General features: G+C 41.9%; 1 protein-coding gene across 3 annotated transcripts in view; it reads left to right on the plus strand.

The window, feature by feature from the left end:
* The window catches only part of atp11b (ATPase phospholipid transporting 11B), a 174629-nt gene that overhangs the window by 46719 nt on the left and 102120 nt on the right, over positions 1-25790 (plus strand). For all 3 annotated transcript variants that reach the window (XR_011960884.1, XM_072572445.1, XM_072572446.1), the window contains exons 9-14: positions 1114-1178; positions 9921-10002; positions 13068-13203; positions 13717-13914; positions 20714-20860; positions 25046-25215. Coding sequence is in view for 2 of the 3 variants with exons in the window: in XM_072572445.1 (XP_072428546.1) it covers positions 1114-1178; positions 9921-10002; positions 13068-13203; positions 13717-13914; positions 20714-20860; positions 25046-25215 (798 nt within the window). In the remaining variant the exon portion in view is untranslated. The remainder of the gene's footprint in view (positions 1-1113; positions 1179-9920; positions 10003-13067; positions 13204-13716; positions 13915-20713; positions 20861-25045; positions 25216-25790) is intronic.

Here is a 25790-nt window from a genome sequence, read left to right on the forward strand (position 1 = left end):
GTTGAGAAAAGAGCTGGGAAGTGGAACTAGTTGAATTGCACTTTCAAAGACCAGACACTATGGCTTTCTGTGGTCCAAATAAAGGGTGCTGAGCCAGAGAGGGTGATGAGCAAATTGGTTGAAATGCAGAGAGCTTAAAACAATTCAAGAATATTCACGGATGACTGAGGCATGCTGATCAATGATGGGGCAAAGGATTGGGGAAGGAAGTACAGGAATCCAGAAATTGGAAAACTTGAGTTTAGGTCACACGTAAATTTTAAGGATATTACAGAAATAGGGGAAAGTGACGCTTTTGCTAAAATGTATCGCATTTGAATTTAAAGGTATGGGGTTATGGGTAGTGGAAATGAGAACCAAAGCTAAAGGATTGACTGCAGTGAGAGTGAGTTCAAAGTTTTACTAGGGAATAACGTTTCTCAGAAGAAATTTGATTCAGTGCCACACAATGAGTTTGAAAAAAGCTGTAGCTCTTTGAATAAAGGGGCAGTTGCAATATGGATACAAAATGAGCAGAAGGGTAAATAAAGGAAAAAAAGTTATTTATGCTGCTCGCAGAGATTGTTCTTTTTTGCCTTTCAATAGCACATAGACTAACTGCATTTTTGAGTGTGGTTATCTTGTCATAGACCAGCGTAAGGTTTTCTCTTTTGTATTAATTCATGGGATGTGGGTGTCACCTGCTGTACGAGCATTTATTGCCCATCCCTGTTGGCATGGAGAGGGTGGTGATCTGCCTTCTTGAGCAATTGCATTCCATTTGTAGGTAGGCCCACAATACTGTTAGTGAAGCTGTTCCTGAACTGCAAGAAATTTGCCCAACTATTGCAAAATATCCGAGCCAGACTACAATGTTTCAACTTCAGAGCATGGAAATTTGGCTTTGATGTTAGTTGTGCTTTCTGGTAAAAACCAGATGTATTTGCAATGAGAGAATCGGGTTGTCTTTTGCAACTGTTTCCATTAGGATACCAGAAATTGCTTGCTTTCGAACTAAAACTTCCAATGTTTAATTTTTTAAAAAGTAAAAAATATTGAAATTGTAGCCTTGTTGACAGACTGTAGGTTTATAGAAGTGTTGCTGAAATGTAACCTGATGTTTTCTGTTTTCAGACCTCTGGGACCAGAAAATCTTCTACTTCGAGGAGCAAGTTTGAAAAATACCAATGAAGTTTACGGTACAAAGATTGTTTCTGCTCAACTAAATAAAATTTCTTTTGACTACTGTTGTCATGAAATTTTCAGTAAAAGAAATTTGCAAGCATGTTCATATTTTAGTTAACTTCTAATTAACATTTTTAATTTTAAGTTCTTATATATTTAACTGAAGATTACTGTCTGCTCTTGTGACTATTCTCCTTGTACTTTGCACACCATTTTACTTAAATTCAGCTGAGCAATTTAATCAAGTAAATTTTCATGTACAACATTTTAAGATCATTTCTGTGAGAAGGGTTTTATCAAGATGCATTTTTCCTTGGTGTTCTGCATTATGCAGTTTTGTTTCTTTTGGTTTTATGTTCTCCCATTGTGGAGTTGTGTGCCTTTCACTTATACCATCCAATTGAAGGGAAACGTTTAGTTAATGGTCATAAAGACTGGAGTAGGTTGTTCAGCTATCTCAGCCTGCATGACTAGTTCATATGATCATAGCTGATCATTTATTTCAATGCCTTTTTTCCCCACATGGATTCCCATATCCTTTACATTGTTATTTAGAAATCTGTCACACTCTAAAAACACACAACAATTGAGCTTCTACAACACCTGTTTTGAATTCCAACGATTCATAACCCTCGAACCTTCTCTTGGAAAATAAGGCAGGGCAAGTGACTAAAGTGTTAGTCATAGAGTCCTAGAGATGTACTGCATGGAAACAGACCTTTCAGTCCAATCTGTCCGTGCTGACCAGATATCCCAACCCAATCTCGTCCCACCCGCCAGCACCTGGCCCATAACCCTCCAAACCCTTCCTATTCATATACCCATCCAAATGCATCTTAAATGTTGCAATTGTACCAGCCTCCACCACTTCCTCCAGCAGCTCATTCCATACACATACCACCCTCTGCGTGAAAATGTTGCCCCTTGGGTCTCTTTTTTTTAATATCTTTCCCCACTCGCCCTAAACCTATGCCATCTAGTTCTGGACTCCCGGACCCCAGGGAAAAGACTTTGTCTATTTATCCGATCCATGCCCCTCATAATTTTGTAAACCTCTATAAGGTCACCCCTCAGCCTCCGACGTTCCAGGGAAAACAGCCCCAGCCTGTTTGGCCTCTCCCTAGAGCTCAAATCCTCCAACCCTGGCAACATCCTTGTAAATCTTTTCTGAACCCTTTCATGTTTCAGGAGACCAGAATTGCACGCGATATTCCAACAGTGGCCTAACCAATGTCCTGTACAGTTGCAACAGAACCTCCCAACTCCTGTACTCAATACTCTGACCAATAAAGGAAACAATACCAAACGCCTTCTTCACTATCCTATCTACCTGCTACTCTGCTTTCAAGGAGTTATGAACCTGCACTCCAAGGTCTTTGTTCAGCAACACTCCCTAGGACCTTACCATTAAGTGTATAAGACCTGCTAAGATTTGCTTTCCCAAAATACAGCACCTCACATTTATCTGAATTAAACTCCATCTGTCCCTTCTCAGCCCATTGGCCCATCTGGTCCAGATCCTGTTGTAATCGGAAGTAACCATCTTCGCTGTCCACTATACCTCCAATTTTGGTGTCATCTGCAAACTTACTAACTGTACCTCTTATGCTCGCATCTAAATCATTTATGTAAATGACCCAGAGGTAGAGGACCCAGCACCGATCCTTGTGGCACTCCACTGGTCACAGGCCTCTAGTCGGAAAAACAACCCTCCGCCACCATCCTCTGTCTTCTACCTTTTGAGCCAGTTCTGTATCCAAATGGCTAGTTCTCTTTGTATTCCGTTAGATCTAACCTTGCTAATCAGTCTCCCATGGGGTACCTTGTCGAACGCCTTGCTGAAGTCCATATAGATCACATCTACTGCTCTGCCCTCATCAATCTTCTTTCTTACTACTTCAAAAAACTCAATCCAGTTTGTGAGACATGATTTCCCATGCACAAAGCCATGGTGACTATCCCGAATTAGTCCCTGCCTTTCCAAATACATCCTGTCCCTCAGGATTCGCTCCAACAACTTGCCCAGCACTGAGGTCAGGCTCACTGGTCTGTACTTCCCTGGCGTGTCCTTACCGCCCTCCTTAAACAGTGGCACCACGCTTGCCAACCTCCAGTCTTCTGGCACCTCACCTATGACTGTTGATACATATATCTCAACAAGAGGCACAGCAATCACTTCTCATTCCCACAGAGTTTCAAGACATCCAGCACTTCCTCATCTGTCATCTGGACATTTTGCAAGATGTCACCATCTATTTCCCTACAGTCTATATCTTCCATATCCTTTTCCACAGTAAATACTGATGCAAAATATTCATTTAGTATCTCCCCATTTTTTGTGGCTCCACACCAAGGCCGCCTTGCTGATCCTTGAAGGGCCTTATTCTCTCCCTAGTTACCCTTTTGTCCTTAATATATTTGTAAAAACCCTTTGGATTCTCCTTAACTCTGTTTGCCAAAGCCATCTCATGTCCCCTTTTTGCCCTCCTGATTTCCCCCTTAAATATACACCTATTGTCTTTATACTCTTCTAAGGATTCACTTGATCTACCCTGTCTATACCTGACATATGCTTCCTTCTTTTTCTCAACCATACCCTCCATTTCCTTAGTCATCCAGCATTCCCTATACCTGCCAGCCTTTCCTTTCACCCTGACAGGAATATACTTTCTCTGGATACTTGTTATCTCATTTCTGAAAGCTTCCCATTTTCCAGCTGTCCCTTTACCTGCAAACATCTGCCTCCAATCAGCTTTCAAAAGTTCTTGCCTAATACCATCAAAATTGGCCCCTCTCCAATTTAGAACTTCAACTTTTAGATCTGGTCTATCCTTTTCCATCAATATTTTAAAACTAATATATTGTCGCTGGCCCCAAAGTGCTCCCCCACTGGCACCTCAGTCACCTGCCCTGCCTTATTTCCCAAGAGTAGGTCAAGTTTTGTACCTTCTCTAGTAGGTACATCCACATACTGCATCAGAAAATTGTCTTGTACACAGTAAAGAAATTCTTTTCCATCTAAACCTTTAACACTATGGCAGTCCCAGTCGATGTTTGGAAAGTTAAAATCCACTACCATAACTACCCTATTATCCTTACAGATAGCGGAGATCTCCTTACAAGTTTGTTTCTCAATTTCCCTCTGGCTATTATGGGGTCTATAATACAATCCCAATAAGGTAATCATCCCTTTCTTATTTCTCAGTTCCACCCAAATAACTTCAATGGATGTATTTCCAGGAATATCCTCCCTCAGCACAGCTGTAATGCTATCCCTTATCAAAACGCCACTCCCCCTCCTCTCTTGCCTCCCTTTCTATCCTTCCTGTAGCATTTGTATCCTGGAACATTAAGCTGCCAGTCCTGCCCATCCCTGAGCCATGTTTCTGTAATTGCTATGATATCCCAGTCCAATGTTCCTAACCATGCCCTGAGTTCATCTGCCTTCCCTGTTAGACCCCTTGCATTGAAATAAATGCAGTTTTAATTTATTAGTCCTACCTTGTCCCTGACTGTTTGACTCACTTTTCTGTTCTCAACTGCACCAGCCTCAGATTGATCTCTTTCCTCACTATCTCCCTGGGTCCCACCCCCCCACCTTACTAGTTTAAATTCTCTCAAGAAGTTCTAGCAAATCTCCCTGCCAGCATATTAATCCCCTTCCAATTTAGGTGCAATCCGTCCTTCTTGTACAGGTCATTTCTACACCAAAAGAGATTCCAATGATCCAAAAATGTGAATCCTTCTCCCATACACCAGCTCCTCAGCCATGCATTCATCTGCTCTATTCTCCTATTCCTGCCCTCACGAGCTCATAGTACTGGGAGTAATGCAGATATTACTTCCCTTGAAGACTTCCTTTTTAAATTTCTGCCTAACTCTCTGTAATCTCCCTTCAGAATCTCAACTTTTTCCCTTCCTAAATCATTGGTTCCGATGTGGACAAATGACCTCTTGCTGGCCCTTTTCCCCCTGAGAACTTTCTGCACCCTCTGAGACATCCTTGATCCTGGCACCAGGGAAACAACACACCATTCTGTTTTTTCTCTGCTGGCCACGGAAACATGTGTCTGTACCTCGGACTACAGAATCTCCTAACACAATTGATTTCTTGGAAGCCGACGTACCCCTCATTGCATTAGAGCCAGTCTAAATACCAGAAACTTGGCTGTTCATGCTACATTCCCCTGAGAATCCATCAGCCCCTACATTTTCCAAATCAGCATACTTGTTTGAAATGGGTATATCCACAAAAGACTGCCCTAGGTGCCTACCTCTCTTACCTTTCCTGGAGTTAACCCATCTATATGACTGTATCTGAGACTTTTCCCCCCTTCCTATAACTGCCATCCATCACATGTTGTTGCAAATTCCTCATTGCTTCTATCTGTCTCTCCAACCGATCCACTCGATCTGATAAGATTCGCATCCAACAGCATTTATGGCAGATATAATCCGCAGTAACCTTTAAACTCCCACATCTGACAAGACATACATATCACTGCAATGGCCATTTTTTGCTCCTTCACAATCTATAGACCCATTTTGCTGCAAAATACTGCACCAGTTAAATTAATACCTGTAGCTTATATTTTTAAGTTTCATCAAGAGACTTCTCTCCAAAAACACACAATCAAGAAAGAACCCACTGTGCTCACTAATACAGCCTTTCTCTTGGATAGACTTAAAACAACAATTAACTTATCTGATTCTGTGTTGTGAACTTCACCCAAACTGGTTCCTCCAAGATTAGTTGTGAAATTCAGTTTAATTTTCCCAGATACACTCCAATGTCCAACGACACATGAATTCAAAGGCAGTAACTGTGCATGTCTGTCCGCCCTCTCTGTCTCTCGCCCTCTCTCTCTGTCTCTCGCCCTCTCTCTCTGTCTCTCGCCCTCTCTCTCTGTCTCTCGCCCTCTCTCTCTGTCTCTCGCCCTCTCTCTCTGCCCTCGCCCTCTCTCTCTGCCCTCGCCCTCTCTCTCTGCCCTCGCCCTCTCTCTCTGCCCTCGCCCTCTCTCTCTGCCCTCGCCCTCTCTCTCTGCCCTCGCCCTCTCTCTCTGCCCTCGCCCTCTCTCTCTGCCCTCGCCCTCTCTCTCTGCCCTCGCCCTCTCTCTCTGCCCTCGCCCTCTCTCTCTGCCCTCGCCCTCTCTCTCTGCCCTCGCCCTCTCTCTCTGCCCTCGCCCTCTCTCTCTGCCCTCGCCCTCTCTCTCTGCCCTCGCCCTCTCTCTCTGCCCTCGCCCTCTCTCTCTGCCCTCGCCCTCTCTCTCTGCCCTCGCCCTCTCTCTCTGCCCTCGCCCTCTCTCTCTGCCCTCGCCCTCTCTCTCTGCCCTCGCCCTCTCTCTCTGCCCTCGCCCTCTCTCTCTGCCCTCGCCCTCTCTCTCTGCCCTCGCCCTCTCTCTCTGCCCTCGCCCTCTCTCTCTGCCCTCGCCCTCTCTCTCTGCCCTCGCCCTCTCTCTCTGCCCTCGCCCCTCTCTCTCTGCCCTCGCCCCCTCTCTCTGCCCTCGCCCCCTCTCTCTGCCCTCGCCCCCTCTCTCTGCCCTCGCCCCCTCTCTCTGCCCTCGCCCCCTCTCTCTGCCCTCGCCCCCTCTCTCTGCCCTCGCCCCCTCTCTCTGCCCTCGCCCCCTCTCTCTGCCCTCGCCCCCTCTCTCTGCCCTCGCCCCCTCTCTCTGCCCTCGCCCCCTCTCTCTGCCCTCGCCCCCTCTCTCTGCCCTCGCCCCCTCTCTCTGCCCTCGCCCCCTCTCTCTGCCCTCGCCCCCTCTCTCTGCCCTCGCCCCCTCTCTCTGCCCTCGCCCCCTCTCTCTGCCCTCGCCCCCTCTCTCTGCCCTCGCCCCCTCTCTCTGCCCTCGCCCCCTCTCTCTGCCCTCGCCCCCTCTCTCTGCCCTCGCCCCCTCTCTCTGCCCTCGCCCCCTCTCTCTGCCCTCGCCCCCTCTCTCTGCCCTCGCCCCCTCTCTCTGCCCTCGCCCCCTCTCTCTGCCCTCGCCCCCTCTCTCTGCCCTCGCCCCCTCTCTCTGCCCTCGCCCCCTCTCTCTGCCCTCGCCCCCTCTCTCTGCCCTCGCCCCCTCTCTCTGCCCTCGCCCCCTCTCTCTGCCCTCGCCCCCTCTCTCTGCCCTCGCCCCCTCTCTCTGCCCTCGCCCCCTCTCTCTGCCCTCGCCCCCTCTCTCTGCCCTCGCCCCCTCTCTCTGCCCTCGCCCCCTCTCTCTGCCCTCGCCCCCTCTCTCTGCCCTCGCCCCCTCTCTCTGCCCTCGCCCCCTCTCTCTGCCCTCGCCCCCTCTCTCTGCCCTCGCCCCCTCTCTCTGCCCTCGCCCCCTCTCTCTGCCCTCGCCCCCTCTCTCTGCCCTCGCCCCCTCTCTCTGCCCTCGCCCCCTCTCTCTGCCCTCGCCCCCTCTCTCTGCCCTCGCCCCTCTCTCTGCCCTCGCCCCCTCTCTCTGCCCTCGCCCCCTCTCTCTGCCCTCGCCCCCTCTCTCTGCCCTCGCCCCCTCTCTCTGCCCTCGCCCTCACCATGTGCTTCCTTTGTCTGTTCTTCTCCCTTTTAAAATTGCTGTTGTTTTGACTTTTTTTTTGTTTTGGAACTTTGGACCAATGCAATAGCATATGAAACAGTAATTGCTGCTCCTGCAATTCGAGGAAATCACCTCCAGCAACTAAAATACCTCAAAAAATAAGGAGCAGCTCTTACAACCAGAAATTTTCCTGTCCTCCATCTTAGGGGAGCATTTTGGGATCAGTGATCATTCCACACTGTAGCGAATCTAATCATAATTCTATTAATTTTAAAATAGTTATGGAAAAGAATAGGTCTTGGTAAAGTTTTAAATTGGAGTAAGGCCAACTTTTAAAAGTTGATTGGTACTGACTTCGCAGGGAAAGGGGTGGCTGGCGAGTGGGAGGCTTTCAAAAGTGAGTGTTCAGAGGCAGTATGTTCCTGTAAGAGTGAAGGGTAAGGCTGGTAAATGGAGGGAACAATGCATGATTAGGGCTATTGAGGCTTCCTTCAAGAGGAAGGAGGAGGAATATGTCTGGTATACACCACCGTATCAAGTGCATCTTGAGTATAAAGGGATTAAGGGAATTCTTAAGAGGGAAGTAAGGAGACAAGGGAACTGAGATAGCCTTAGCAGTTAAGATTAAGGATAATTCAAAGAGATTCTGCAAGTATATTAAGGGCAAAAGAGCAACTAGAGAGAGTATTAGAGCTCCTTAAAGATAAACAAGGTAATCTATGCTTGGAAATACACAAGATGGGTGAGATGCTAAATGAAAACTTCACTTCAGTATTTGTACTGGAGAAAGGCATGGAAGCTAGGGAACTCTGGGAAATAGGTATTGATCACTTGTAAATAGTCCATGTTACAGCAGAGGAGGTATTGAAGGTCTTAAAGTATAAAGGGAGAGAAATCCCTGCGACCTGATCGAGTGTACCCTAGAAAAATGTGGGATATGTTCTGCCCAGTTGCTTTCACAAGTCCGAAAGTTTCAGCACACTTTTAATTCTCAACCCAATTCAGGATTCAGTCCTATCTCTGGGTCTGCTGGTCTCTGGCAGCTTAAACTTTAGTTTTCCCTTCTCTCCATCATCAGTGCAGCAATGGATAATTGTTGCATCTTCCATTCTTAGCTAGTTTCCCACTTGCATGGAAACCTAACCCTCCTTTCCCAGAGAATTGGCTACATTTTTCATCCTACATCAAGAAAGTGTTTGTCTGTTTTAGTCAATTAGTGTGCATTTATGTGTCAATCTTAATCAATGGTCTCATTTCACAGTACAGCAAACTGGTCTCTGAGATTTGAGATAGTAATTTTTTTTCGCTCAGTATTAGAAAAAGGTTGAAGCTCTTCCAAGTGGATACGGTTAAACTGCTAGTTCTGCAAACAGGATGAAAATTTCAATGAACTGTGATATTTTGATGATTTGTCTTTGTCAGAAATACTACTTGACCAAAACCTAGCTTGCAGCATTTATGGCCAATAAATGGAGTAATTGAATTCCTGCTGTGCAGAAATATGCCATTCGTCCCTTCATGTCTGCACTGATATTCCAAAGGGCATCCCACCTAAACCCAGGCCCCCACCTTTAACCCTATAATGCCACATTTACCATAGCTAGCCCACTCAGCCTGCGCATTCCTGGACATTGAGGGACAGATTACCATGGTCAATCCACCTAATCTGCTCATGTTTGGACTGTGGGAGAAAACCGGAGCATCCGGAAGAAACCCCCAGAGACACAAAGGGCGTGCAAACTCAAGTTTTGGCTCATAACCTACCTTTCATAGAAGTGTCAACAGGAAGAGGGAATTCATCTGATGAAAGTAGCCCACTGGTGTGTGTTATTTTATACAGTCGGTCCCTCAATAATTCATTAAGGATAAAATAATTTATTTTTGTACACTGATTTTTCTTTTTAAACACACGTCAGGTAACACCTTGTGCCAGATATCATTAATGCAAATAGATATTTGCCACCACAAAACTGATGGTAAATTCCTGTGACACAAGGGATTACTCTATTTAGTCTTGTTTCAAAGAATATAGTTCAAGGTTTTGGATTTTGTATTGTTTGATAATCTATTTTGGTTTCTTTGTTTTTCCATTGCCATTTTGAATTTTGCAAATGATAAATGCAGGTTGTTATATGAAAAACTACATACAAGTTTGTGATGCAAGTAGTTTCATACTAGTGATGAACTAAAGTATTTTGAATTAACTAACAGCTTATTATTTCTTCAACGTAAATAACGCACATTAATTTTCAGGTGTGGCTGTCTACACTGGAATGGATGCTAAGATTGCTTTGAATTATAAGAGCAAATCACAGAAACGCTCTTCTGTGGAAAAGTAAGTTTTCTTTTAATTTACTTGCTGTGAAATTTCCAGAGGAGAAAATGCTGTGGATTTTCCTTTCATTAAGGAAACTGAATTTAGAAAGTGGCAGGTGACAATCATGTTCATCACTACGCCAACTGAACCAATCTAGGAACTACAGTAATTGCATTTTTCATACAGTCAACATCAAGTACTTGTACAGTGGTTTTATCAGAAGAAAACATTCAACTTCACTCCGATTGATCAGATTTTGAAATAGAGCATGTTTAACTTATCATTGACTTAAATTTAATTAATTGTCCTACACATCTGAGTAAAACTAACCAAATTAATACCAAGGAGAAAGTGAGGACTGCAGATGCTGGAGATCAGAACTGAAAATGTGTTGCTGGAAAAGCGCAGCAGATCAGGCAGCATCCAAGGAACAGGAGAATCGACATTTCGGGCATCCTGAAGAAGGGTTGATGCCCGAAACATCGATTCTCCTGCTCCTTGGATGCTGCCTGACCTCCTGCGCTTTTCCAGCAACACATTTTCAGCAAATTAATACCAAGTATGAGTTGGCTTTTGAGAACAATTCATTATGAACTAAGACTTGAAACAGAACATTCTAATAGCGGCTATATCTATAATGAGAACAGTTTTGCAAAGCATAATCATCCAAGGCTTCTGCAGTTTTGACCAGCCATTAACCAGAATCGGAAAGCAGGTGTGGAGCATGGAATTCAATGTTATTACACTTTTAGTAAATAAGTATACAAGAACAAAGCTTCTTGTAAGCATCTAAGAAAGTGAACTCATCTCTCCACACTCCAACTACCTACTGCCATATTTTATTTTCTAAAACATCTTTAATGTTCCTAACTCTACTGCCTCTCATCTCCACCCACACCTTGAGTCCCACTCCCTTCAAGTAATGAGATCGGAGATCAATTTACCCTCAACTGATGAAAGTTACGAGACTTGTTTGCATTCACAAATGAACTTTAAAAAATAATGTTTGAAAGTGCACTGCATGTTCTCATTGTTACCCACTTGCTTCCAGTTCTGTAATAATTCTTATTCTCCGACAGATTTAGGAGTTAAAATACCACTGACACTAAACTTCTCATATTTGTCTTGAATGACTGTCAAGAGTGTTGGTCAAATACTCAGATGGAATCCAAGTTACGTTTTTTTTAATTTCTAAAATTTGAGTTAGCATTATATGCAGATAAGGGGAGAAGGTGACATAGTGCAAATTTCACTAGTCTGGTAATCCAGAGGCCCAGTGTCATGTTCTGACAGCACAGGTGCACATCCCCACCTTTGCAGCTGGTGAAATTTGACTTCAATGAAATTTAGAATAAAAATTGGTTAAATGGCCACCATTAGACCATTCTTGTAAAATTGATCTGGTTCGCTAATGTCCTTATTTTTAAAGTGACTATAGTACCAGAGGACCATATGGCTGCTCTCTCATTAGAGAGAGCTGATTGTTGGTGGTTTAATCGGAAGGCAACCATGCCTCAAGTGAAGGGAGAGTTTGAGAAGAAGGAATCTTCGTGGAAACCTCAGCTGGTGTGGAAATTGAACCCCCGCTGTTGGTGTCGATCTGCATCGCAAACTAACTGTCCAACCAGCTGAGCTAACCAAGCCCCAAATTATCTTTAAGTCTGGTCCTAAACCCACAGCAATGTGGTTGGTGCTCAACTGCCCGATTGAAATAGTTCAGAAAACTACTCTGTTCAAGAGTGACTAGGAATGGGCAACAAAGTTTACCAGTGATTTAACTCTATTGCTGCCCTTTCGAATCTTCCATGTCCTGTCACCACCTTTTCAGTCTGCTTTCTTATGATCACTAAATTGTGTTGAATGTTGAACAACTGTATGTAATTGAGTGTATATACCTGCATTTTTCTGCTATTTTTGTGAAAAACCGTATGCATTTTCCCAGTGAAGTTTCTGAAAATTTTCCCTGGTTTTGAACAGACTTTGAAATTGAGGAAAAAAAATTCCTCAGTATTGTGGACTCTGTATTGTATCCTAAGTAACTAGGTTTATTGCATATACTCAGATTATATTTTTGAAATTACTACTGCTCTGGGCAAAAGTATCAATATAAGATGTGTAATTAAAAATACAATGACCAAAAGTCCAAATGGAATAAGTATAGAGTGAGGTGGTGGAATTAAGCTAGATAATCAGCCCTAATCTTACTGTGTTGGCCATTTTCACGCCACTTTTTTTGTGTGAAAACAGAAAATATATAATGCGATAAAGATTTTAAGAACGTGAATATTACCAGACATTGGTTCGGCCAGTGTTGGAATATTGCATGCAGTTCTGGTCTCTTTCCTATCGGAAAGATATTGTGAAACTTGAAAGGGTTCAAAAAAGATTTACAAGGATGTTGCCAGGGTTGGAGGATTTGAGCTATAGGGAGAGGCTGAACGTGCTGGGGCTGTTTTCCCTGGAACGTCGGAGGCTATGGGATGGCCTTATAGAGGTTTACAAAATTATGAGGGACATGGATAGGGTAAATAGGCAAAGTCTTTTCCCTGGGGTCGGGGAGTCCAGAACTAGAGGGCATAGATTTAGGGTGAGAGGGGAAAGATATAAAAGTGACCTAAGGGGCAACCTTTTCACACAGGATGGTATGTGTATGGAATGAGCTGCCAGAGGAAGTGGTGGAGGCTGGTACAATTGCAACATTTATGGAGCATATGGAAGGGTATATGAATAGGAAGGGTTTGGAGGGATATGGGCCGGGTGCTAGCAGGTGAGACTAGATTGGGTTGGGATATCTGGTCGCCATGGACAGGTTGGACCAAAGGGTCTGTTTCCATGCTGTACATCTCTATGACTATGCATTTTATTACATACCTGTATAGAGCTTTTCTAGTGCACTTGCCATGTACCAACTTCTGAGCCAGGAGACCAGGATTTAAATCTTTCCTGCTCCAGAGGTTTGCTAGAGCATGTATGAAACAGGTTGATCTAGAATAGGATGCATGCAGAATTGAGATGATGTGAACCATGGGAAGTGAAAGAAAATGCATTAAGTCATTCTTGTGATATTTTGTCATTCTGTTTAGGTCTATGAACACTTTTTTGATAGTCTTCCTAGAAATTCTTGTGATTGAAGCAGTTATTAGTACCATCTTGAAATATGCTTGGTGGTATGAACCTTCATACAATGAAAGAACGACACAGGAGAAAAATAGCAGTAGAGTGAGTATGGATAGATTATAATCTGATTTAGGCTCTATTAAACTTTTGTAACTATTTGTATGTGTGGACAATGTTATTTTCAACATGCAGTGCTCAACTAATTGTGCATGTATGCATTGAATGTAGCCATGCTGCGATGGTTCCCATTTTTAAAGTGCAATTTATAAATGATCAATACTAAGGATTAGAAAAAGCTTCCACCAATAACAAATATTATTGAGTCTATTTTTCTCCTTCCTTAGAATTGTGCAAGGCTTTGGATACTACTTCTTAAAAAAAAAACAGTAGTGAAAACATGCGCACGCACTCTTGTCCACACTCGCATTTTACCTGTTTGTTCCTTGCTCATGCTCCCCCTTCCATTGTTTGGCAAGTGAAATTTTCTTTCAGCTAGTGATAAACATTTTGTTTAATATGTATGTGGTGAATAATGTGTACATTTTCAATATCATGTTCATATAGCTATCATAATATTGCTTCATTTTAATGATACAATTATTGTTTTGTTTACAGATTCTGACTGGTATATCTGATTTCTTGGCTTTCTTGGTGCTATACAATTACATCATTCCAATTTCACTCTATGTTACCGTTGAGATGCAGAAGTTCTTGGGATCTTTTTTCATTGTGTGGGATCTTGACTTGTACCATGATGCAACAGGTCAGCGTGCACAGGTTAACACCTCTGACCTTAATGAAGAACTTGGGCAGGTGAGAATTGATTTGCATAGTCCATAAACTATCTTTTGAGCAGTCAAAGCCTGATGAAACTGATAGCAGTATCTAAACTGTTTGCAACAGAGTAATAATTGAAATTTTGCGCACTGGAGGAGGCCATTTGGCTCTTCATGTTAATGTGATTCACTACCTTGAAGGAGAGCTATTTTCATTCAATAGAATTCATAGAATCCCTACATAGATATGATGTTGGAATTCATCGAATCCCTGGTGTGGAAACAGGCCCTTCAGCCTAACAAGTCCCCTCTGAAAAGTAACCCACCAGACCAATTCTCCTCCTCTCATACTCTACATTTACCCCTGACTACTGCACATAACCTACACACCCCTGAACATTTAGCATGGCCAATTCACCTAACCTGCACATTTGGATTGTGGGACGAAACTCACGTAGACACTAGGAGAATGTACAAACTCCTCACTGATAGTTGCCCAAGGATGGAATCGAACTCTGGTCCCTGGTGCTGTGAGGCAGCAGTGCTAGCCACTAATGCCACCCTCTCTCACTTTCAACCTCCTATTAATCATGTCAGTGTTAGGTTATTGATTAGTATTTTTAAGTGATTTTCCCACCTCTGGATTGTGTATATATTTTGTCAGTTGAAGAATTAACTTGTTGCATGTTATTGAAGAATCCTTCATACCTCCAAATATGTTGTGACCATCAATGATATTTGAATTCTTCACACAGTGTTCATGAACATGAAACAAAATTTAGTTTTATATTCTGGTTGCATGATCTTAAAATAAGCAGACTGGTTGTGAAATGATGTTCATATGCATAATTCCAAGTAACTATGAATTCAAAACCAGTCACGCAGAATCAGTACCCTGAGTACCAAAGATCTGTTGCATTCCCATTCCTGCAAACAAGGAACCCACAGTTTCAACTAATTCGCAAGTATAAAAAAATTCCAGTTTCCCACCATAAAAATGAGAGTATGGGGAGAAAATAAATAACACTGTGTAGTCTGTACTGTAGTGTAGTGTTAATGGCTTTTGGCCCTAGAGAAAGGAGGATGGAAATGTGTAGCTATGAACAGACTTGCATTTAGAGGAAGTTTTTAACATATGTAAATACTGACAATAAAATCCAGTTGTCTTTCCTTTGAAACAGAATGTGGTACATTTCTTTATCTCAGCAATTTTAAGTCTTGCTGTTGGGCTTTACAACTTCCTTTTGGCAGTGCTTGAGACATCCAGGAGCATCCAGTGACCCCTCTCATAAACATATTTAACATAGTGAGAAATACCTAAAGTGCCTAAAAATGAAAAAGGATAGATTGTGTAAGAAAAGTAAAGTTTAAACTTGGGCTATTTATTTTATTTTTAAAAGTCTGCTTGATGTTATACATGTGTACATCTATTTGGCAGCAATTGACAGTAAGCATGCCAGGTTATTTAGATCATTGGTGTCAGCAAACATTTTATTTTCCTTTAGTTGTTTTCCCTATGACATAGTTTTCTTCTAAGCTTATTGCTTGTAATATTTAAGCATAGAACAATACAGTATTACACAGGCCCTTTGGCCCTTGATGTTGTGCCAACCTGTGAAACCGATCCAAAGTCCATCTAACCTACGCTATTCCATTAACTTCCATATATTTATCCAATGACCATTTAAATGCCTTTAAAGTAGGTGGGTCTACTACTATTGCAGGTAGGGCATTCCACCCTTACTACTGAGTAAAGAACCTACCTCTTACATCTATCCTATATCTATCACTGCTCCATTTAAAGCTACATCCCCTCGTACTAGCCATCACCATCCAAGGAAAAAGGTTCTCACTGTCCACTCTATCTAATCTTCTCGATCATCTTATATGTCTGTAAGTCACCTCTTAACCATCTTCTCTCTAATGAAAACAGCCTCAACTCCCTCAACTCCCTCAGCCTTTCCTAACAAGACTTTACCTCCATGCCAGGCAACATTCTGGTAAACCTCCTCTGTATCCTTTCCAATGCTTCCATGTCCTTCCTGTAATGTGGTGACCAGAAGTTTTGAACCAGAGTTTTGTGCACCTGCAACATGACCTCCTGGCTCTGAAACTCAGTCCCTCTACCAATAAAAGCTCGCACTCAGTATGCCGCCTTAACAACCCTATCAACCTGGTTGGCAACTTTCAGGGATCTATGCACGTGGACACAGAGATCTCTTTGCTCATCCACACTATCAAGAATCTTATTAGCCAAATACTCTGTATTCCTGTTACTCCTTCCAAAGTGAATCACCTTATACTTTTCTGCATTAAACTCCATTTCCCATCTCTCAGCCTAGCTCTGCAGCTTATCTATTCCCTCTGTAACTTGCAACATCCTTCCGCACTGACCACACCTCCCCTGACTTTAGTGACTCCACAAATTTACCAACCGCAAATTTACCAAGCAATCCTCCTATATTCTCATCTGGATCATTAATAAAAATGACAAAAAACTGTAGACCCAAAACACATCCTTGCGGGACACCACTAGTAACTGAACTCTGGGATGAACATTTCCCATCAACCACCACCCTCCGTCATCTTCCAGCTAACCAATTTCTGATCCAAACCGATAAATCACCTTCAGTCCCATGCCTACCGTGGAAAACCTTATCAAATGCTTTCTGAAAGTTTTATATACACTACATTAACTGCTTTATCCTCATCCACCAGTTTGGTTACCTTCTCAAAGAACTCAACAAGGTTTGTGAGGCACGACCCCTACCCTCCCCAAAACCGTATTGACAATACCTAATCAAATTATTCCTTTCTAGATGATTATAAATCCTATCTCTTATAGTCCTTTCCAACACTTTACCCACAACCGAAATAAGGCTCACTGGTCTATAATTACCAGGGTAGTCTCTACTCCCCTTCTTGAACAAGGGAACATTTGCTATCCTCTGGCTACAGAAATAGCGCCAGGAGACTAATGACGACATAAAGATCAAAGCTAAAAGCTCTGCAATCTCCTCCCTAGCTTCCCAGAGACTCCTCTGATAAATCCCATCTAGCCCAGGGGATTTATCTATTTTCGCACGTTCCAGAAATTGCTAACATCTCCTAGTGAACCTCCAATCGTGTCTAGTCTAGTAGCCTGTGTCTCCATATTCTCCTCAACAGCATTTTCTTTTTCCTCTGTGATTATTGACTAAAAATATTCATTTAGCACCTCTCCTATCTCTTCGGACTCCATGCACAACTTCCCACTACTGACCTTGACAGGCCCTAATATTACTCTAGTCATTCTTTTATTCCTGACATAGCTTTAGAAAGCTTTAAGGTTTTCCTTGATCCTACCTGCCAAAGATGACTAATGTCCCTTCCTGGCTAACTTGTAACACTCAAGCACCCTAACTGAGCCTACACATCTCATCTTTACATAAGCCGCCTCCTTCGTCCTGACAAGAGATTCAACTTCTTTAGTAAACCGCGGTTCCCTCGCTCGGCCTCTTCCTGCCTGCCTGACTGTGACTGCATATCCTTGATAAGTATGTAACTGTTACTTGAACAAGCTCTACGTTTCAATTGTTCCTATCCCCTGCAATTTCTTTTCACATCCTATGCATCTAAATATTGCCTAATCGCATCATAATTGTCTTTTCCCCAGGTATAATTCTTACCCTGCAGTTTATACTTATCCATTTCCATTGCTAAAGTAAACTTAACAGAATTGTGGTCGCTATCAAAGTGCTCACCTATCTCCAAATCTAACACCTGGCCTGGTTCGTTACCAGTATCAAATTCAATGTGACCTTGTCTCTTGGCTTGTCTACATACTGTTAAGAAACCCTCCTGCACACATTGGACAAAAACTGACCCATCTAAGGTACTCTAACTATAGTGTTTCCAGTCAATATTAGGCAAGTTGAAGGCCCCCAAAACAACTACCCTGTTACTTTCACTCCTATGCAGCATCATCTTTGCAATCCTTTCCTCTACATCTTTGGAACGTTTGGAGGCCTATAGAAAAGTCCCAACAAGGTGATCTCTCCTTTTTGTGACCTCAGCCCATACTACCTCCATAGGGAAGTCCACATCAAATGTCTTTTCTGCCACTGTAATAAATGCTTTAACTTAACATCATCTGCATAATCTTAAATTTTAAAAGCATTTTCTTGGTGTAGAAGTTGGAAGCATTTATAGTCAGCAGTTCTTTCAGTGGTTTTTTTTGTTCCCTAGTTCTTTTGTTCCACCTCCTCTGAATTCCTAGTGCCTTTGCTGCAACTAACAACATGGTAAAATGCAATTTTTAATTGTTCATTTCCCTGGCATGTCTTTGCTTCTGTTATTTTACCCCTCTGACAGTTGTTAATCTTTAAATCACCACATTCCACTGGCATTCAACAGTGGGCAGCATAATTCAGTGTATAGCCAACCTTTTTGCATTGATTTATATTCTGCAAGTAGCTGAAATGCAGCATCGCACCCAGATGTCAGAGTATATCTTCCTGTAAATACAGTCCTGTGTTGAGTCATTGGGCTCGTTAATTTCTCACTGAGACTGTGTTTATTTGCTTGACATTTTCCCAAAGCCTGCTCCTACTCTTTTTTTTTTTGTTTTTGATTTCAGTGACAAATGCTCCTGCACTGTAAGTAATGATCCTTCCTACCTGATTGTAATGCCAGTACCTTTCATTGTACTGAGAGAGCAGACCTTCAAACCTTCCTTAAGCAGGGTGTGGAAATTCATGTCTATCTGTGGGGTGGCTATTTTTGAACTTTTAACAAAATCTTTGAGCGACATTTAAGTTGTTCAATTGAGTTAATCTAAACATAGCTTTATACTACTGTTATTGCTTTATTTATTGGTCTAACTACATGGCTCTGTTCAACATAATCACAAAATAATGATCTATCTGAGAGTTTCCATGGAAATGAAACTTTAAGCAATTTCTCATTTTTAAAACAACTTGAGCGTCCACTACTTTCAATTTACCTATTTCAAGCTAATCTCACATAGAGTATAAAGCTAGTTTCAAACACAATGTTGTCTCTTTAAAACAGCCTAGTCCTACAGCTTGATGTTTTGACTACAAGCTGTAAATTATAGGCTAAGTTTTCTACATCTTCATATACCTGTAAAAGTCCTTGTTTAAGTTTATTGTATTATCTTCCACAACCTCTTTCAAATAGAGCTATCCAGATCCTGATAATTGGATAGAAAAAGATTCTCGTCAACTCCCATCCATGATTTTGAATGTAAAATCTTTGTTATTGACTCGTTCGCCAAAGGGATTATTTTTCCATCTTTACTCCAAAACTACTTAGTATTGTAAAAAAAATCTTGATTGGTTACCTTTTTAATGTTTTGTTCCAAATAGAATACTTCCTAATCTTTTGAATTGCCTCCTCATGCTGAAAATCTTTATCCCCAATAGCATCCTGATAAACCTCGTGTGTACTTTTGAGTGTCACACTTCAGTAGTTTTCTACCATAGCTGAGACATACCCTTTTAAACATCTTTAAAGTTGCAGCTTGATCTTTTTATATTCTGTTTCTGTTTATCAATCCTGTAACCCATGTCTCTCTTTTTTAAACACGTTATTAACATCTGCTACTACCTTTCCAATAATTTCTCCGGGCACAGAGGTCTCTATTGTTCTACACTTACACGATTGTGCCTTTTAGAACATGGAACATAGAAAAATACAGCGCAGTACAAGCCCTTTGGCCCTCGATGTTGCGTCGATCCAAGCCCACCTAACCTACACTAGCCCACTATCCTCCATATGCCTATCCAATGCCCATAAAGAGGGAGAGTCCACCACTGCTACTGGCAGGGCATTCAATGAACTCACGACCCGCTGAGTAAAGAATCTACCCCTAACATCTGTCCTATACCTACCACCCCTTAATTTAAAGCTATGCCCCCTCATAATAGCTAACTCCATACGTGGAAATATTGTGCACTCTCTTCCCATTTGTGTTACTTCACTTTTCTCTGTATTTAATTCTATCTGTCATGTTCTGCCCATTCACGGTTCTGAAGTCTATAACTATATTCGTCATGATCTGCTGTTGATAGCCAGTTCCCTTACCTTTCTGCAACTTCTATAGTTTTGTGTGACCACATCCTGGAATCTATTTTTGAAGAAATCTTGACTTATGAATGAGCAGCTCTTTGAGCCCTACTGCATTTCAAGCTTGAGCAACTACTGAAACTTGCTACTCTCGATGCTGTCCAACATCGATAAGTTCCCAAAATATGTATTAATGGATCCCAGTTGCCATTTTACAGCAGTCGATCCAGTGATCTGTAAATTGACATCCTGATGGCAAAATGCTTAACTTTAAAAGTCTAAAAAATGACATCAAAAACACTGGTCTATCAAATTCTACGAATCTCACCACTGAGACTGTTATGGAAATAATAAAAAGTTAAGTCAATGGAATTTGTAGGTCAGTTTAAAATACAATTGAAACTACCATCGAATTGATGTTGATAATAAAAAAAAATTAATAAAACAAGCTAATCTTTCCCTGTGCTACAGTAATGTCTGTGTATATCAGCCAATGTTTCTTAAATTTCTTTGTCAGAAGGAAAATAGCTGCTTGGCCCATTTTGATAAGTCTTGTCTGAGTTTTATACTTGAAATAACACACTTGCAAGGCATATGTACATTGGAAATTTTTAGGATTTAAACTGTGCACATGTTAAATCAGATACAATTTTTATCAAACATAAACAGGAATTGTTGGAGAAATTCGGATCTGGCAGCATCTATGGAGAGAAAACAATCAACATTTTGAGTTCAGTGACCCTTCAATTTATATACTCTATTATTAGGTGGAGTACGTGTTTACGGACAAAACTGGAACGCTGACTGAAAATGAAATGAAGTTCAGGGAATGCTCTATTAATGGTATTAAGTACAAATACATCAATGGCAATTTGGTCCGTGAAGGAGTGACTGACGGGGAAAAATACACTTTTGTAAGTTTCTTTTGTATTTGCCTTCCATTCTTGTAACATTACTTTAATGCTAATGTATAAATTCTGGAATATTCTTAAGAGCTATTTGAGATTCCTATTTATATAAATACCAGAGATCATGGAGTTGAATGCATGGTTCAAAAAGTGCTGTGGAGAAATGGGTTTTGATTTTCTTTTAACTTCGTTCATAGTACAAGGGAACCATATGGGTTTTTCCAGTGATCAGCAATGGATTCATGGTCATCATTAGACTCTTGATTCCAGATTTTTTTTTATTGAATTCAAATGCCACCATAGCAGGATTTGAGCCCAGGTTCCAGGGTCATTACATGGGTCTCCAGATTAGCAATCCAGCAACAATACCACAAGGCCATCGCCTCCTTTGATTCATGGAACACTCGCGCCAATGCTGGAGAAAGTGGAAGCTGTTCTATTTGGATGACCTTCACCTGAATTGTGCTGAAACCAGTGTTCTGGAAAGTTATGTAACGAGAACAATACTAAGAGCTTTAAACTAATGAGGGTGAGGGAATCAAATGAGGGAACATGTGATAAACTGAAGACAACAGAACAAGATAACAATAAGAATAATCAAACTGCAGGAAAGGATAGGATGTACAAAGAGTGTGCCAATAGATAAGGCCAGAGGTTGAAAAAAGGTAAAATGACTCTATACCAGAATGCATATAGATTTACAACAAAACTAACAGTTCAACAATATATATAATATTCAAAAAATTATTTCTATTACAATTAACATTGTGGAAATACCTGTAAATCAGAAAGTAGAGGGATGAGGCCTCTTCTGGAATACTGCGTCCAGTTCTGGTCGTCCAGTTATAGGAATGATTAGAGTTGAGCTGGAGAAGGTTCAGAAGAGATTTATCAAGATGTTGCCAGATATGGAGAAAGTGAGGACTGCAGTTGCTGCAGTCAAAACGTGTGGTGCTGGAAAAACGCAGCCGGCCAGGCAGCATCCAAGGAGCAGGAGAGTTGACATTTCGAGCATCAGCTTTTCATCAGGAACATGGGGGCAGTCTGAGGGGGCTGGGGCTGAGGGAAAGATAAGTGGGAGTACAATAGGTAGATAGAGGTGAGGAGTGATGGTGATGGGTTGCAGTGGAGGGTGGATCGGATAGGCGGGAAGGAAGATGGATAGGTACGGCAGTGCTGAGTTGGATCTGGGGTAATATGATTGGTGTGGGTGGGGGGGGGGGTGATTGTGGAGAAGAGCAGATGAGGAAACTGCTGAAATCAACATTGATCCCATGTGATTGGAGGGTCCCAAGGTGGAAGATGAGGCATTCTTCCTCCAAGCATCAGGTGGCTAGAATTGAGGTGGAGGAGGCCCAGGACTTGCATGTTCTTGGCAGAATGGGAGGGGGAGTTGAAGTGTTCGGCCACAGAGTGGTGGGGTTGTTTAGTGTGTGTGCCCCAGAGAAGTTCTCTGAAACATTCCGCAAGTTGGCGTCCTGTCACCCCAGTGTAGAGGAAACCACATCAAGATTCACTGAAACGTTCAGCCACCTGCCACCTGGAGGAAGAACGCATCATCTTCCACCTCCAAAAACATGGGATCAATGTTGATTTCACCAGTTTCCTCCTCTTCCCTCCCCCACCTTATCCCAGATCCAACCACCCAACTCTGCAACGCCCAGCTACTTCCTACCAACTAGCCATGAAACGACACAACCAGCTATCCTTGGTAGCCACACATGCAGATGACAAGCAACATGAATTCGACTGGGGCAGCACTACTATTATAGGACAAGCCAAACAGAACAGCCAGGGAATTCCTAGAGGCATGGCACTCATCCACAGATTCAATCAAGAAGCACATCGACCTGGACCCAATATACCAACCACTGCAACGGACAGCTGGAACTGAAAACCGGAAGCGGAAGATTCAAACCACTATAAATGCCGGAGGAAGCATCACAGGAGGCTCCCAAGCACTGAGGATGTCACCTAGACAGGGGACGAAACGTCTGCAACACAAATTCCCAGCTCGGCAAACAGAACCACAACAACGAGCACCCGAGCTACAAATCTTCTCATAAACTTTGATCATGGATAATATATTGGCAGGGGTAGTTTCATAAATAGCTAGGAAGTAGAGAGGGGCATAAGTGGGGCATTTTTAAATTGTAAATTACCACAAAGGTCAGTGCTAGGCCTTGAGCTATTTATAATCTATATTAAAGAACTGAGTGAAGTGTAATGTGTTTACCGATGATGCAAAACCAGTGGAAAGACAAACTTCAGCAAACCAATTAACACAAGTGAGATGCTAGGTGTTTTTATTATGTGCAGATGTGTGCAGTTACTTAATTTGGTTATGAAAAGAAAAGCAAAATACATTTTTAAAGGTGTGAAACTTGAAAGTATTGATGTGCAAAGAATCTTGGATGTGCTCGAGCAAGATAAGCAGGAAGTTAGCATGCAGGTGCAGCAAGCAAAGGAAGGTGTGCAGCTTGCTGTTTGTTGCAAGAGGTTCGGAGTTGAGGAATAAAGCAGTACTTCTACATTTGTATAATGTTTTGGTGAGACCATTTCTGTCTGAACATTTTAAGAAAAAAAAAAGTATTTGCTTTGGAGGTGAATACATTTTAATCTAGGTTTAGTCTCTGGGATGTGATAAAAATCTGAGCAAATTGAGTCTGTATTCCCTGGAATTTAGTAAAATGAAGGGTGGTGTTATTGAAATATTTAAAATCGAGGAGAATTAATAGGGTGGGTGTTAAAAGGATGATTTCCCTTGGGAGAAAAGTATAATTAATGGGCACAGTTTTAAAAGTGAGTTGTCCCATTTCAGACTGAATTAGCCAATCTTTTTAGTGTTATTACACACCATGACCTGGTGAAATTATGTTGTCAATTTAGAATAGGGCCTACTTCTAACTTGCACAAAATTGAGTTGTGGATTGTTTTGCTCATTACATAGCCAGCAGGATATCATTGTACTGAGTTGACTAGATTGAACCTTTATCTCTTAAGTGGACAGACTGAATATTCATCCAGTCCTCATCCTGTGTCTCAAGTTTACAACAAATAATTGGACTGAAACGCTCCCAAACATGTATTATAATGAAGGTTTTACTGTAGTGTTGCCTTTGTTAAACAGCTGATGTAATTCCGTCCATATAGATTTCCATGGTTCTCGTATACATCATAAATTGGTATGATAACCATGTCCGCTAATACTAATTTCACTTAAACACTGATTGGTATCTTGGAACATTTAGACTTTGACCTTTTTTTTCATTGATTTCCTGCTAGTGTAAAGATCATCAATGCAAACTTCCACAAATATCTTGCCCAAGGTCTCATTCTTCCTGTAAGATTGGACAGTTGCTGTTGATAGTCAGTCAAACCTGTGTTTGATGCTGTCATCACTGAGGCAACAGTTAGCCTTGTTGAAAGTATTGCTGGTTGAGGACTGGGAACAAGTGCTATCTCTTTGATAACTGATTATCTGTTCCGAAGATTTTTGACGACTCTTGACTGCAGCTCCCCCAAGATCAATGTCACTGATTTGGCTGGAATATGCACAATCTTGAACACAACAGTTCATCTGGAACAAAAACCGAAATTGCTGGAAAATCTCCACAGATCTGGCAGCATCTCGAGAGAGAAAGCAGAGTTAACCTTTCGGATCCACTTGACGACTCTTCATTCCCTCCTTCATCTAATATTGATTATAGGCCTGACTCTCCTTCCTACTTCAGTAATGTTCTTTCAATGAAGTCCTCTTTTTTTTTAGATTAGATTAGATTACTTAGTGTGGAAACAGGCCCTTCGGCCCAACAAGTTCACACCGACCCGCCGAAGCGCAACCCACCCATACCCCTACATTTACCCCTTACCTCACACTACGGGCAATTTAGCATGGCCAATTCACCTGACTTGCACATCTTTGGACTGTGGGAGGAAACCGGAGCACCCGGAGGAAACCCACGCAGACACGGGGAGAACGTGCAAACTCCACACAGTCAGTCCCCTGAGGCGGGAATTGAACCCGGGTCTCTGGCGCTGTGAGGCAGCAGTGCTAACCACTGTGCCACCGTGCATCAAACATATGACAGTCACATCAGACATCTTCCTCTTCGTGTCATATTTGTTTTAAAAAAGTATTTGTTTGATTGAATATGATAGTGTTCTGACCATTCATGCTTCAATTCCTAGACAGATGAGGAAAAGATGTTCTTGAAGGCAATATCCCTTTGTCACACAGTGCACATTAATGACCAGGAAGAGACACGGAGATCAAATTTGAATTCTGTAGTTGATTCATCCTCTGTGCAATACTATGCTGCTTCACCAGATGAGAAGGCTTTAGTAGAAGCTGCGAGAAAGTAAGGATATTTTTCTACAACAAACTATTAAGTTCAGTAGCTATAATGTAACTTTTGTTAAATCTGATTTCTGAAATAATGTTTTTTTATGGTCCTTATTTGTGGATCTAATGTCAGCATAGTAGTCTGTGTGTGATAACTGTGCCACTATTGTAATGCTGTAATGTGTTTGTAACGTACATTTAGAAAACTCTGTTGCTACACACTATATGTTAAGTGCTCATATTGCTAGTGAAGTGTACATTAAGTGAAATAGTTTGTTTAAATCTTGCATATATGCCTATGGTGTTGGTTTTGCATGTGTGAGTAAAATGTCTGGAAATAATCAGAACTGTTTATTGCGAAGAGCCGAACCACTGTCAAATATGTCAACACCCATTAGCAGGTTCTGAATTGAAGGCTGAGAGATCAAGCTCTGTTCCAAAAATTTGTACACAATCTTAGGTGACATTTTAGTGCATCAGTTCATTAGCTATAAAATGCTTTGGGACTACCTGAGATTACCAAAGTCATCTGGTAAATGCAACAATGTATTATTTACTTGCTCATCGTATGCTCATTTTGTTTTGGATCAT

The sequence above is a fragment of the Chiloscyllium punctatum genome, chromosome 6 (genome assembly GCF_047496795.1).
Source record: "Chiloscyllium punctatum isolate Juve2018m chromosome 6, sChiPun1.3, whole genome shotgun sequence".
NCBI classification, from domain to species: Eukaryota; Metazoa; Chordata; class Chondrichthyes; order Orectolobiformes; family Hemiscylliidae; genus Chiloscyllium; species Chiloscyllium punctatum.